The sequence below is a fragment of the Desmodus rotundus genome, unplaced genomic scaffold, assembly GCF_022682495.2.
Source record: "Desmodus rotundus isolate HL8 unplaced genomic scaffold, HLdesRot8A.1 manual_scaffold_216, whole genome shotgun sequence".
NCBI classification, from domain to species: Eukaryota; Metazoa; Chordata; class Mammalia; order Chiroptera; family Phyllostomidae; genus Desmodus; species Desmodus rotundus.
In genome coordinates, this window is record NW_026527276.1 from 38229 (window position 1) to 52032 (window position 13804).

At 42.8% G+C, this 13804-nt stretch overlaps 1 protein-coding gene across 11 annotated transcripts in view; it reads right to left on the reverse strand.

The window, feature by feature from the left end:
- The window catches only part of LOC112300679 (ankyrin repeat domain-containing protein 27), a 70937-nt gene that overhangs the window by 11685 nt on the left and 45448 nt on the right, over nucleotides 1–13804 (reverse strand). For all 11 annotated transcript variants that reach the window (XM_045191950.2, XM_045191956.2, XM_045191953.2 and 8 more), the window contains 3 exons: nucleotides 12983–13105; nucleotides 4950–5147; nucleotides 3736–3855 (listed from right to left, as the gene is read on the reverse strand). In XM_045191950.2, coding sequence (XP_045047885.1) covers nucleotides 3736–3855; nucleotides 4950–5147; nucleotides 12983–13105 — 441 coding nt within the window. The remainder of the gene's footprint in view (nucleotides 1–3735; nucleotides 3856–4949; nucleotides 5148–12982; nucleotides 13106–13804) is intronic.

Below are 13804 nucleotides of genomic sequence, written 5' to 3' on the forward strand. Positions count from 1 at the left end.
TAGCAATATTTTTGTTGATATATCTCCTACAGGAAGGGAAATAAAGGAAAAAACAAACAAATTGGACTACATCAAATTAAAAAGCTTCTGCACGGCTACTAAAGAAACCATCATCAAAAGGAAAAGGGAACCGACCGTATTTGCCAACAATACCTCACACAAGGGTTTAATCTCCAAAATACAAGGTCTGGCACAAATAATGGCCCTGTTTATTACAAAATCTTTTATTACAAAATCATAAGCATGTAATCCTGCAACATAACTATTACATGCAAGCATACCATATGACATTTTAGGTGAAATGTTCAAATTAAAACTAAAATCATTATACCCATATTCCTACCCTACCAACACATTCAAGCAGGCATTACTTCTGCTGGACGCTATATATAAAAAACTCATATGATTCAATGCCAGGAAGACAAACAATCCAAATAAAAAAAGGGCAAGGACCTGAACAGATACTTCTCCAAGGAGGACATACAGAGGGCCCCTAGACACAAGAAAGGATGCTCAGCATCACTAGCCATCAGAGAGATGCAAATTAAAACCCCAATGAGATATCACCTCACATTTGTCAGAATGGCTGTTATTAATAAATCAACAAACAACGAGTGCTGACGAGGATGTGAAGAAAAGGGAACCCTAGTGCACTGTCGGTGGGAATGCAGAGTGGTGCAGCCACTGTGGAAAACAGTACAGAATTTCCTCAAGAAACTAAAAATGGAACTGCCTTCTGTCCCAGCAATTCCACTGCTGGGAATATGACCTAAGGGTCCCAAAACACCAATTCAAAAGAACGTAGGCATCCCTATGTTTATAGCAGTGCTATATAGAATAGCCAAGTGCTGGAAACAGCCTAAGTGCCCATCAGTAGATGAATGGATAAAAAAACTGTGGTACATTAACACAATGCAATACTACTATGAAGCAGAAAGAAAGAAGGAACTCCTACCTTTGCACCAGCATGGATGGAACTGGAGAGTATTATGCTAAGTGAAATAAACCAGTCAGTGAAAGACAAATACCATATGATCTCCCCTACAAGAGGAATCTAATGAACAAAATAAACTGAGCAAAATAGAATGAGAGACATGGAGACTTCTGACCAAGATGGAGGTGTAGGTAGATATACTTTGCTTCCTTGTGCAACCGAAAGAAGGACAAAAACAAATTTAAAAACAACCACCAGAACTGCCAGAAAATCTAACTGTATGGAAGTCCAACAACCAAGGAGTGAAAGAAGAAACATTCATCTAGACAGGTAGGAGGAGCGGAGAGGATGCCTGGCAAGGCTGCAGCTGGCAGACTGGGATGGGGTGAGGTGGCAGCTGGCAGATCAGGCAGTCCCACATTTGCAAGCAGATAAACTGGGAGGAACAACTGGGGAGCAAGACAGACTGCGCAACCCAGGGTTCTAGCACAGGGAAAGAAAACCTCAAAAACTCTGGCTGTAAAAACCTATGGGGGTTGCGGTGGCGGGAGAAACTCCCAGTCTCACAGGAAAGTTCCCTGCAGAGACCCACAGATCCTAGAAGGTAAACACACCCATCCACCCGGGAAACAGCACCAGAAGGGCCTAATTTGCTTGTGGGTAGTGGGGAGATGTGACTCAAAGCCAAACGAGAGGTGAGCAAGCCGTATTGTTCCCCCTCTGACCCCTCCCCTACACATAGAGCCACAATGCAGCCATGTGGGTTGCCCTGCCCTGGGGAATACCTAAGGCTCTGCCTCTTACAACATAACAGGCACAAGGAGACAAAAAAAAAACATAGCCCAAATGAAAGAACAGATCAAAGCTTCAAAAACAGAACTAAGGGGTAAAGAGATAGCCAACCTATCAGATGCAGAGTTCAAAACACTGGTAATCAGGATGTTCACAGAAATGGTTGAGTATGATCGCAAAATAGAGGGAAAAGTGAAGGCTATGCAAAGTGAAATAAAGGAAAAGGTACAGGGAACCAACAGTGACAGGAAGGAAGCCGGGACTCAAATCAACAATTTGGACCAGGAGGAAAAAATGCACATTCAACCAGAACAGAATGAAGAAACAAGAATTAAGAAAAATGAGGAGAGGCTTAGGAACCTCCGAGAAAACTTTAAACATTCCAACGTCCCAATCATAGGGGTGCCAGAAGAAGAAGAACAAGAAATTGAAAACCTATTTGAAAAAATAATGAAGGAGAACTTCTCCAATCTGGCAAAGGAAATAGACTTCCAGGAAGTCCAGGAAGCTCAGAGAATCCCAAAGAACTTAGACCCAAGGAAGCACATGCCAAGGCACATCACAATCACATTTCCCAAGATTAAAAATAAAGAGAATCTGCAAGAGAAAAGGAGACAGTTACATCCAGGAGTTCCTATCAGACTGTCAGCTGATTTCTCAAAAGAAACCTTGCAGGCAAGAAGGGGCTGAAAAGAAGTATTCAATGTCATGAAAAGCAAGGACCTATATCCAAGGTTACTCTATCTAGCAAAGCTTTTATTTAGAATGGAAGGGCAGATAAAGTGCTTCTCAGATAAGGTCAAGTTAAAGGAGTTCATCATCACCAAGCCCTTATTACATGAAATGTTAAAGGGACTTATCTAAGAAAAAGAAGATGATCAAATATGCGAACAGTAAAATGACAACAAATTCATAGCTATCAACGACGGAACTTAAAAAACAAAAACAAAATTAAACTAAGCAAACAACTAGAACAGGAACAGAACCACAGAAATGGAGATCACATGGAGGGTTATCAACAGGGGAGGGGGAGAGAGGGGGGAAAGGTACAGAGAATCAGTAGCATAAATGGTAGGTAGAAAATAGACAGGGGGAGGGTAAGAATAGTATAGGAAATGTAGTAGCCAAAGAACTTATATGTATGACCCATGGACATGAACTATAGGGGGGGAATGTGGGTGGGAGGGGGTGGGCAGGATGGAGTGGAGTGAAGGGGGGCAAATGGGACAAATGCAATAGCATAATCAATAAATATATTTAAAAAAAAAAGGGGAAAGGACTAAAGAACACGTATGAATGACCCATGGACATGGACAACGAGTGGGGATTGACTGTGGGAGTGGGGAGCAAGCTGAGCAGAGGAGGGCAAAGGGGGAAAAATTGGGACAACTGTAATAGAGTAACAATTCTTAAAAATCAAAAAAAAAGAAAACGTTAATAAAATAAAGTGGAAATTAAATTTCCTCCATAAAAATTAAGGTTTTAATAAAAAATTTTGTACCTTAAGTGAAAATAGGCAAGATGGAAACCAATATTGATCTAAATTATGCACTTTTTACAGTGCACCAACATGAGCTGCCTCTGAGTAATAGGGTTATGATAGGCAAGTTGGGTTTTCCCCTGCTTTAAATTCTTTGTTCAACACATATAACCTTTATCAAGAGACAAAAAAAGTGACAAAGGACATTCAGCTGACATTAAAGGTAAGAGTTCGACTTAGCCTTGTACAATTCAATCTACCCTGCAGGTAAACGAGGCAAGATGCAAACCTTTGCAAAAGCAGTGTTGGTCCTTTACTCAGCCTCCCAGGGGCAGCATGGACCCTGAGACCCACTTCCCACTTGAGAATCCCCACATGGAATTCTCACGCAGAACTCCTCTCCCCAGGGGCAATGCAAAGCCATGGGCGGGCCCCAGCCATCTCCAGTTTGTTGCCAGGGGCTCGCCACCTGATGAGATGCCCATCACTGACCAGTGTCTGCAGCTCCAAGGGCTGTGGGGGCCCTTACCTGTAGCAATAGTGCTGCAACTTCATGGTGGCCACTGGAGCAGGCATAAAGGAGGGGAGTGCTTCCACTTAGATCCTTTTCATCGGGTTTTGCGTTGGAATCTAATAGATACTTCACCACCTAGCCAAGAGAGGGATAATTTTCAACCTTAGTTAAAGTTGGCAGGGAGAGCCCTAGCTGGTGTGGCTCAGTGGACTGAGCATCGGCCTGTGAGCCAAAGGGTAACCTGTTCAATTCCCAGTCAGGGCAAATGCCTGGGTTGCAGGCCAGGTCCCCAGTAGGGGGCATGCAAGAAGAAAGCACACATTGATGTTTCTCTCCCTCTCTTTCTTCCTTCCCCTCTCTCTAAAAATAAATAAATAAAATTTAAAAAATTGGCAGGGAGAAATTCTCTAACTTGGTATCCTTTTGATTTTTCTCTAAGTTTATCTAGAAGGCTCTTTACACACAGGTCTGACCTCAGGAGAAAGCAGACCAGCCGAAAGGGCCTGGGGGGTGGGCAGTTAATATTTGCTGAGGGTGGACCATGTGCCAGGCGCTTGCTTTCTTTTTTTTTTCTTGTTCTTTTTTTTCATTTAATCATTTGATCTAGTCCACAGAGAGCTGGAATTATAACTCCAGTTTTACAGATGAGGAAACTGATGCTTGAAGTACTATGTGAGGTGTTAGGAGCCCTGAAATATGGTTCCTGACTTCAGAAAGCTTATTTACATTAGAACTACTAAGGGAAAATGAAAAAATGTAGAATGTAGATAACTTTCAAAATGGAAAAGGGGACTTTGCTCAGGGCAATCAGCCACAGTTCTCTCTTGGCACCCTCTACAGGGCTATACTCTACGAGGCACCAACCTGTTTGACACAGACCAAGGGTTGTGGAAACAATCAGGTGCTGGCAGGCAGCCAGAGCCCTTGATGACCAACCCCCAAGCACCAGAGAGAGCCCTCTGGGGCCAGTATCAAAATGACAGCCTCTGTGCCACCCTCGTGTGACTGGCAGTGGGAGGGAGTTGGCTCTGCCACCAGAAGCATCAAAATTCTGTGCTCCATGGTTGAGTGGTCTATCCATGTGTACCTCTGAGTCTCGGGGCTGGGAGGAAGGAAAGGGGCTGGTGCTCTGGGTCAGCTGTCAAACTCCTGTCCCTCTGCTGCATTCCCAAGTAAGGTTCTAACTGAAGGCAAGCATCCTAACACTCTGCCCGAGAGACAAACCATACCTGAAAGTGGCCTTGTTGGCAGGCCAGGTGGAGTGGGACAGCCTGGTTTGTGTTTCTGGCACCCACACTGGCACCATGCTTCAAAAGGAGGGGGATGAGTTCCACCCGACCATGCAGGGCAGCAACGTGCAGTGGGGAAGAGCCATCCTGGCTGGTCATGTTCACACCAAGCCCATTGGCAGGAATCTTTGCCAGTTTCTAGTAAGAGCAGAAGAGGAAAACAGAAATGCCATTACTATGTAGGAAATCAGGCCGAAGGAACTGAAGCCATCTGCCCCCTACAACTCCTCAGCAAAATCCTCACAGTGGGATCCAGAATCAGGCTGCCCAAAGGTGAATCCCAACTACTTTAGAAAGGTGTGGAAGTCGAAGGGTTAACTTTCATTTTCAAGAAAGCAACCCCTCAAATAACACCGTGTTATGCCAAGGCAATGCAACAGGGAAGGGCAGGTCTGTTTAGCAGCTGCTGCTAGAACAACTGGGTGTGCATGCATGGGAAACTGCACATCAGCCCCACCTCTCACCAAAACAAAAATCAAAGTGCATCACAGACCAAATGCAAAAGCTGCAATTATAAAACTTGAAGAGAACACAGAAGAAAACCTTTGCAACACTGGGATAAGTAAAGATTTATTAGATAAGACACAAAGCAAAAACATAAAGGAAAACTATGATAAACTAGGCTTTAAAATTACAAATCTTTGCTCTCTAAAAAAGACTAAGAAAATGAGCCTTCCCACTTTCCCTGAGGGAAACATGGCCGGGAGTGGAGGTGCCAGGTTATGGGCGAGGTGTAGAGATTATGGATGACAACTGGCCAGGGAGTGACTTGAATATATTCATCTACCCACAGCACTATTCTGGAGATGTGGAGTATGTCCTCGTGTTGCACGGCATCACTGTGACAGAACTGAGCGGCTGGCTAAGGATGTTATAAAAAGACATCATATACATTACAGTCCAGTGTGTGCTTCAGGAGGTTACAGGTTCTGGGCTGATCTTGGAGAACACCTTAAGAGCATCACTCGAAATTCAGATAGATTTGTCCCTGTGAAGGTTGATTTCATCACACTAAAAAGTTACAGGCAATAATGAACAGACCGAACAGAGCCAGACAGAACTTGATTGTGGCAATTTTATGGAATATGCAACTTGAAAACCCTCTTGTTACAAAAATATTAGGTGAAGTATAACTTAAAAGCCCTTTAAATGCTTACTGGAGCTCCTGGAAGATAAAGAAACTGCTACCTGAGATGCTAACTAACATGTCCAAAGTCAAACATCTTATAAATGGAGGATCTAATATTCAAACCCAAGCTGAACTCCAGAGCCCAAGGCTGAGACCACTAAAACATACTGTCTCTCTGGAGATGTGTAGAGATATATTAGGCTAACGGGAGGAAAACTTCACCAATAAATCAGCACCATTTTCTCCTGAGCTTAACTGTGATATTTACTGAAACTGATTAAGGTAATCCCATAATTCCTGGAAGAATGGGATTTGTAAATAGTTAACTGCTCATTTTCTGAAATGTTTTACATGATATATTAATAAACTATGAAAAATTACCTTCTAAGAAAATAAATAAGAAATATTGACCAAAAAAGAAAAAAGAAAAAAAAAATGAAATCCTGGCTTATGTTGTCAACTTGGGTCAAATAAATTCTTATAAAAATTCTCAACCCAAAAGGAAAGGAAAATAAAGAAAAAAAAAGTCAAATGGTAGAAAATATTTGTAACATGTATATCTCAGAAAGGACTTGTATTAAACAGAATTAAAAAAATAAACAAAAAACTCTAACAACTCAATAACATATTCTAACTTCTAAAAACATACACAAAAGATCTCAAAACTTTTCACAAAAGAAGACAGCTGAAGAGCCAGTCAATAAACGTGAACTAACATCTTTAGTTCTTAGGGAAAAGCAAATCAAGAGCAGGGGTGACAAAACCACAGGGTCAGAAAAGAGATGAGTGACTGTGGGGGTGAAGTAGGGGGGGGATAACCACGCAGGGGCAGGAAGGGCTGATGGAGATATTCTGCATCTTCACTGTGCTGCTGGTGGTTATGAGACCTTGAATTCATGGTCAAACCTTGTAACATTGTTTGCTACTGATCTCCATAGTTCACCTTCATTTTTATCATGAAACTACCTTATTGGTCACAGTGGTTTTACAATCAATCATGTGATATAGAATAATTAATACATAATTAAAAAACCTGATCTATAAGCCATATAACTAAAAAGAAACAAATTGTGATGTTGAATCATACATTTTGATAGTGGAATTAATTTGTCAATATTTTCTGTGACTGATCGAGGATTAACACTTCGGTTATCTAGTTCACTTTCTGATGATTAAAAATGTCACCGCTTAAAAACTAAGCTAAATTTAGGACTTCCAGCCCAGATGGAGGCGTAGGTAGACACACTGCACCTCCTTGCACAATCAAAAGAAGGACAACAATTTAAAAACAAAAAACGAGAACTGACAGAAAATCGAACTGTATGGAAGTCCAACAACCAAGGAGATAAAGAAGAAACATTCATCCAGACCGGTAGGAAGGGTGGAGATGGGCAGGCAGGGCAGAGAGGACTAACAGCAAGGAGGCGGCTGGCAGACCCAGTGAGGTGGTGGATTGTGGAGCAGGGTGGGCAAAGCTGCAGCTGGCGGGAGAGGCAGCAGCTGGTGGACCCTGCAACAGACCTCACAACCCAGGGCTCCAGCTTGGGGAAATAAAGCCTCAAAGCTCTGATTGAAAACACCTGTGGGGGTTGAGGAGCCAGTGGGAGAAACTCCCAGCCTCATAGGAGAGTTTGTTGGAAAGACCCACAGGGTCCTAGAATGTACACAAACCCACCCACTCGGGAAGCAGCACTAGAGGGGCCAATTTGATTGTGGGTAGTGGAGGGAGTGCCTGAAAACGGACAGAGTGGAGCAAGCGCCATTGCTCCCTATCGGCCCCTCCCGCATATACAGCATCACAGTGCAAGGACATGGGTTGCCCCTCCCTGGTGAACATCTAAGGCTCCGCCCCTTTACGTAACAGGCATGCCAAGACAAAAAAAAAAAAAAGGCCCAAATGAAAGAACAGATCAAAGCTCCAGAAAAAACACAACTAAGCAACGAAGAGATAGCCAGCCTATCAGATGCACAGTTCAAAACACTGGTAATCAGGAAGCTCACAGAATTGGTTGAATTTGGTCACAAATTAGATGAAAAAACGAAGGCTATGCTAAGAGAAAAAAGGAAAATGTACAGGGAACCAATAGTGATGGAAAGGAAAATGGAATTTAAATCAACGGTGTGGACCAGAAGGAAAAAAGAAACATCCAACCAGAAGAGAATGAAGAAACAAGTATTCAAAAAATGAAGAGAGGCTTAGGAACCTCCAAGACATCTTTAAATGTTCCAACATCTGAATTATAGAGGTACCAGAAGGAGAAGAGGAACGGCAAAAAGTTGTAAACTTATTTGGTTAACAAATGCTTATTTGTAAACAAATAATGAAGGAGAACTTCCCCAGTCTGGCAAAGGAAACAGACTTCCAGGAAGTCCAGGAAGCTCAGAGAGTCCCAAAGAAGCTGGACCCAAGGAGGAACACACCAAGGCACATCATAATTACATTACCCAAGATTAAAAATAAGGAGAGAATCTTACAAGCAGCAAGATAAAAGGACACAGTTACCTACAAAGGAGTTCCCATAAGACTGTCAGCTGATTTCTCCAAAGAGACCTTACAGGCAAGAAGGGGCTGGCAAGAAGTATTCCAAGTCATGAAAGGCAAGGACCTACATACAAGATTACTGTATCCAGCAAAGCTATCATTTAGAATGGAAGGGCAGATAAAGTGCTTCTCAGATAAGGTCAAGTTAAAGGAGTTCATCATCACCAAGCCCTTACTATATGAAATGTTAAAGGGATTTATCTACGAAAAGGAAGATAAAAAATGTGAACAGTAAAAATGACAGCAAACTCATAGTTATTAACAACCACACCTAAAACAAAAACAAAAGCAAACTAAGCAAACCACCAGAACAGGAACAGAACCACAGAAATGGAGATCACATGGAGGGTTATCAATAGGGGATTAGGAGGGGGAGAGAGAGGGGAAAGGTACAGAGAATAAGTAGCATAAATGGTAGGAAGAAAATAGACAGGAGGAGGGTAAGAATAGTATAGGAAATGTAGAAGCCAAAGAACTTATATGTATGACCCATGGACATGAACTATTGGGGGGGAATGTGAATGGAGGCGGGTGAGCAGGATGGAGTGGCGTGAAGGGGGGGAAATGGGACAACTGTAATAGCATAATCAATAAAATATATTAAAAAAAACTAAGCTAAATTTAAAGGGTGAATTTTTACTGCATGCGAATTATATCTCAAAGTCAAAAACAAGTAAGTCAGTGGGGCGAAACACAACACAGTACCACGGCACACTTACCAGGATGACGGCTGAAGGTAAAAAGTCAGAACACCGAGAGCTAACAGGGTGTCGGGCAACCAGAACTCTCACAGGCTGCTGGGATGCAGAAACACTATAATCACTGTGAAAAGCTGGCTGCTTGCTTTCTAAAGTTCAGCGTACTCTTAACTGTATGACCCAGCAATTATGTCCCTGGGTATTTACCCAAGTGAACACATTTTTACAATGACGTACACCAATATTCACAGTAGCTTTACTCACAAAGCCAAAAACAGGAAACTACTCAAAAGTCCATCAACAGGCAACCAGGTGAACAAATTATGGTATATTCAACAAAATGCTACCCAGCAATAAAAAGAAATAAGCTACTGATTCAACATGGATCTCAAAACCAATCTGCTGAGTAAATAAAGTCAGACTTGAAAGTGTGTCCAGTATGGTTCCTTTCACATACAATTCTAGAAAATGCCAGTGAGTCTGTATGACACAAAGCAGGTCAGTGGTTATGTTTGCAGCACACATATCTGACAAACTGTGCCTAGGTGGGGAGGGAGGGAGGGAGGAGCTGCACAGCAGTAGGAGGGAATTCTCAGAGGCGATGTGGTGATGGCTTCATGGGTATACACATCTGCAGGAACTCACCGAATGGTATACTTCACATGCATATACAGTAAGTCCTCACTTACCATCATCGACAGGTTCTGCGATGTTAAGCAAAATGAGGTATAACAAAACCAGTTTTACCATCAGCTAATTGATATAAAGAAGAGTTAAGTTCCTACAGCATGTCGTCAGCATTATATTGAAATGACATTATTTGAGGACCTGCTGTACTTTACTTTACATAAATGATACTTCAGTAAAGGCTTTTTTGTTTATTTTTTACTCTAAATACACCAGAGAATGGGGTTGGGGAGAGTTTTAATTTAATCACAGACATGAAGCAATTTAGTTTTATGTCTTTTTGAGAAATTACAAAAAGAAAAGATAAGAGTTTTTAAAAGCACAGGGAACATAAGGCTTTATCCAATAAATTCAACAGATACTGTAATGTGTCTTGTTATTGTACAATGAACGCACTGGGGTGGGGAAGAACAGAGTGCAGAAAAATGAGAAAAGAACAACGGGGAGATGCAGTAACCGCCTCTGGCCGCACAGACTCACAACTGGACCTGGGGGCTTCATTCCTCCCCATCATATACTCTGAAACATCACCTGCCCTTTTAACCCTGGCTTTCATAGCCTCCCACCTAGGGGGAGTAACTGTTTGGACTGTGCATATCCAGCAGCATGGGAACGGAACAGAAGTTGCATAGCCCTGTATACACATCACCGTGCAGCTGAAAAGCTACACGTGAATAAAAAATAGTCATTTCAGTATTCTTAGGTTAGAGAAACTCACGGTGAAGCTTTTTAAATAAGGTAGTATAATTTTGCAATCTAAAGGATAACACCACTCTATCTATTTTGTAAAGTCAAATGAATTTTCTCAGTACGGAACACACAATGAGTTAGAGAGCTGGTACATGAGTGCACACTATGTATACAATGTTATTTACAACTGCTCGAAAGAAAATGAAATACTTAGGTACACATTTAACAAAACATGGACAGGATCTCTATGCTGAAAACCACAAAATGTTGAAGAAGAAATCAAAGAAGGCCTAAAGACTCAGCATAGTAAAGATGTTATTTCTCTCCAAATTGATCTACAGTTTTAATGCAATTACTATCCAATTTTAACAAGGTTTTATGTAGACAGAGACAAGCTTATTCTAAAATTTATATGGAAAGGCACAGGCCCTAGAATGATAGCTAAAACGATCCTAACTTGAAGAAGAATAAATTAGGAAGAATCACTTTACCCGAAAGTGAGGCTTACCACACAGCTGCAACAATCAAGACGGGGTGGCACTGGCGGAGGGAGAGGCACGCAGAGCACTGGAGCAGAAGAGAGCGCTCAGAAACAGACCCACACCACACACAGCCAACCGAGGTCCAGAAAGCAAGAAGGTGGAGGAAGGACTGCCTTTCAACAAATGGTGCTGGAAGAGTGGACATCCGTAGGCAAAAAATAAACTGCAACCTAAATCTCACACCCTGTACAAAATTGAACTCAAACTGCATCAGGGACTTAAGTGTTAAATGTAAAATTATAAAACTTTTAGGAAAATAAAACAGGAGAAAATCTTTGGAACCTAGAGTTAAACAGAGTTCTTACACTTAACACCAAAAGCACAATGAATCTAGAACACATAAAGAACTCTTAAAACTCAACAGTAAAGAAAAAAAAAAAACAATTAGGAAGTGGGCAAAGGAAATGAACAGACAATTCACCAAAGAACATATACAGATGGCAAATAAGCACATGAAAAGAGGCTCGATGTCATCACCCATTATTAGGGAATGCAAGAATGGCCAAAATTAAAAAAAATAGTGACTACAGCAAACACAGCTGAAAATGTGGAGAAATTGGACCACTCATACATTGCTGCTGGGAATGTAAAAGGGTACAACCCCTCTGGAAAAGTCTGTCAGTTCTTTGCAAAACTAACCATAGAATTACCATCTACTTATCATGAGCCAGCAGTTACATTCTGGGGCATTTACCTTAGAGAAATGAAAACCATGTTACGTTCTCACAAAAACTTGTACACAAATGTGCACAGCAGCTTCATTTGTAACATCCCACACCCAGAATCAACCCCACGTCCTTCAACAGTGAGTGGTTAAAGTGGCAGGGGGCACATGTGCGCCTGGAGTGGTGCCTGAGAGTAACGGGACCCACTGCGAACTAAGGCAGCAACTGGGAATCCCGCTTGTGAACGAAGCCAGTCCCAAAAGGTTATGCACTATTTGATTGTGTTTACTTAACACTTTTGAAATGGAGAACAGATCAGTGGATGGTGGGCTGGGGGTCACAGAGGGAGGCAGGCAGGTGTGGTTATAAAAGGGCAACATGAGTGATTCTTCCTGTGGTGAGCGAACTGTTTTGTACCTTGAATGTGCTGGTGGATACACAAAGCTACAAATGTGAAAAACTAGATACCACTAAGTACACACACACACACACATGCACAGGTAAAACTGGGGGTATCTGAATAAGGTGGAAGCATTGTATCCATGTCGATATCCTGGTCATAACACTGTTCTGTGGTTTTCTCAGCTGTTGCTAGTTAGGGAAGCTGGATGGTGCAGGTGATCCATCTGCCACAGAACATGTACCAACGTGGGCACAGGCCGTGGCAATGGAACTAGAGCACAGTCTCTCCAGGGGAATGCAGCCACACTCACGGAGACCCTCAGGTGTGTCTATCTGTCAACTCCTGCCTGTGGCTCAGGGGCCCAGAGAGCAGGTGAAACACTAGCATGTGTGGATGTCCCTGCTCACTGGCCTTCTGTTCAGGAAGCTGGCAGCCCAAGCCAGGTCCTGTACTAGTGTCAGCTTCTGTCCCCTGAACTAATGAGTCCCACCACACCTCAGGAGTACCCACCATCAGCCATGCAGATGTTGACTGGCTGAGAAGCAGACAACTCTCTCTAGGGGAAAAGGAGAATTTCCCTCCTATCATCACCTCCAACAACAGAAGTAAAGCCCAACCTTTTGAGCTGGAGCACATTTTGGGCACTGGCACAAGGGGTGACAAAATTCAAGATCCGCAGCATCGACAGCGTCGTCCACATCATCCGGGTCCTCTTCTGTCCACTCCAAAAGGTAACGCACCTGGTGTTGCAGAGTAAAGAGAAATCGGGGCTCAAAACTCATCTTAGCTCCTTTACAAGCTACAGTTTCTTAATCTATCTCTCTTTCCCTCTCTCCCTCCGACCCTACCTCTCTCTCACTCTGACAGCTGCTGCTCACGAAGAGTCCAGGGGTCACAGGTAATCAACCCTTTCTAAGCCCTCTTCATGGTGGGTAGGTTAAGCTACCATTTCTGTAGCTTGTGTTAGAGGTTCTTTTTTCCTATCTTAAAAAAGGGCCAAAGTGGTGCCGCTTTAAAACCCTGGTCCTGGAGCATTTGACAAGTCCCTTCTCTTTTATCTAAAAAGAGATAAAATCACTTTCAAAAACCAGCCCCTCCCTTTTCCCCTGGGAGGGAACTCAGTGCCAGAGGCCAATAATGTGCTCAGGGCTACATAGACAGGAAGCGGTGGCTACAACCCCACACCACTGTCCTTCCCACTGCCATGCACTAGCCCCCCCGGCTGAGAGCATGGATAAGAGCCCCAACAGATCAGATTCATGTCCCAGTGAAGACTAGTTTCGGGAATGTTAAGTTTGAGAAAAGAAAATCTAAGTGCATACCTAGGCCTGGTCCTAATCACTGAGGAAGTCAGCATGTGCCTACAGGGGCTGACACAGGGCTCCAGGGATCCCTCTTTGACCCAAGGCGTCTCTCCTCCAGATCCCTTTGCTTCCCAG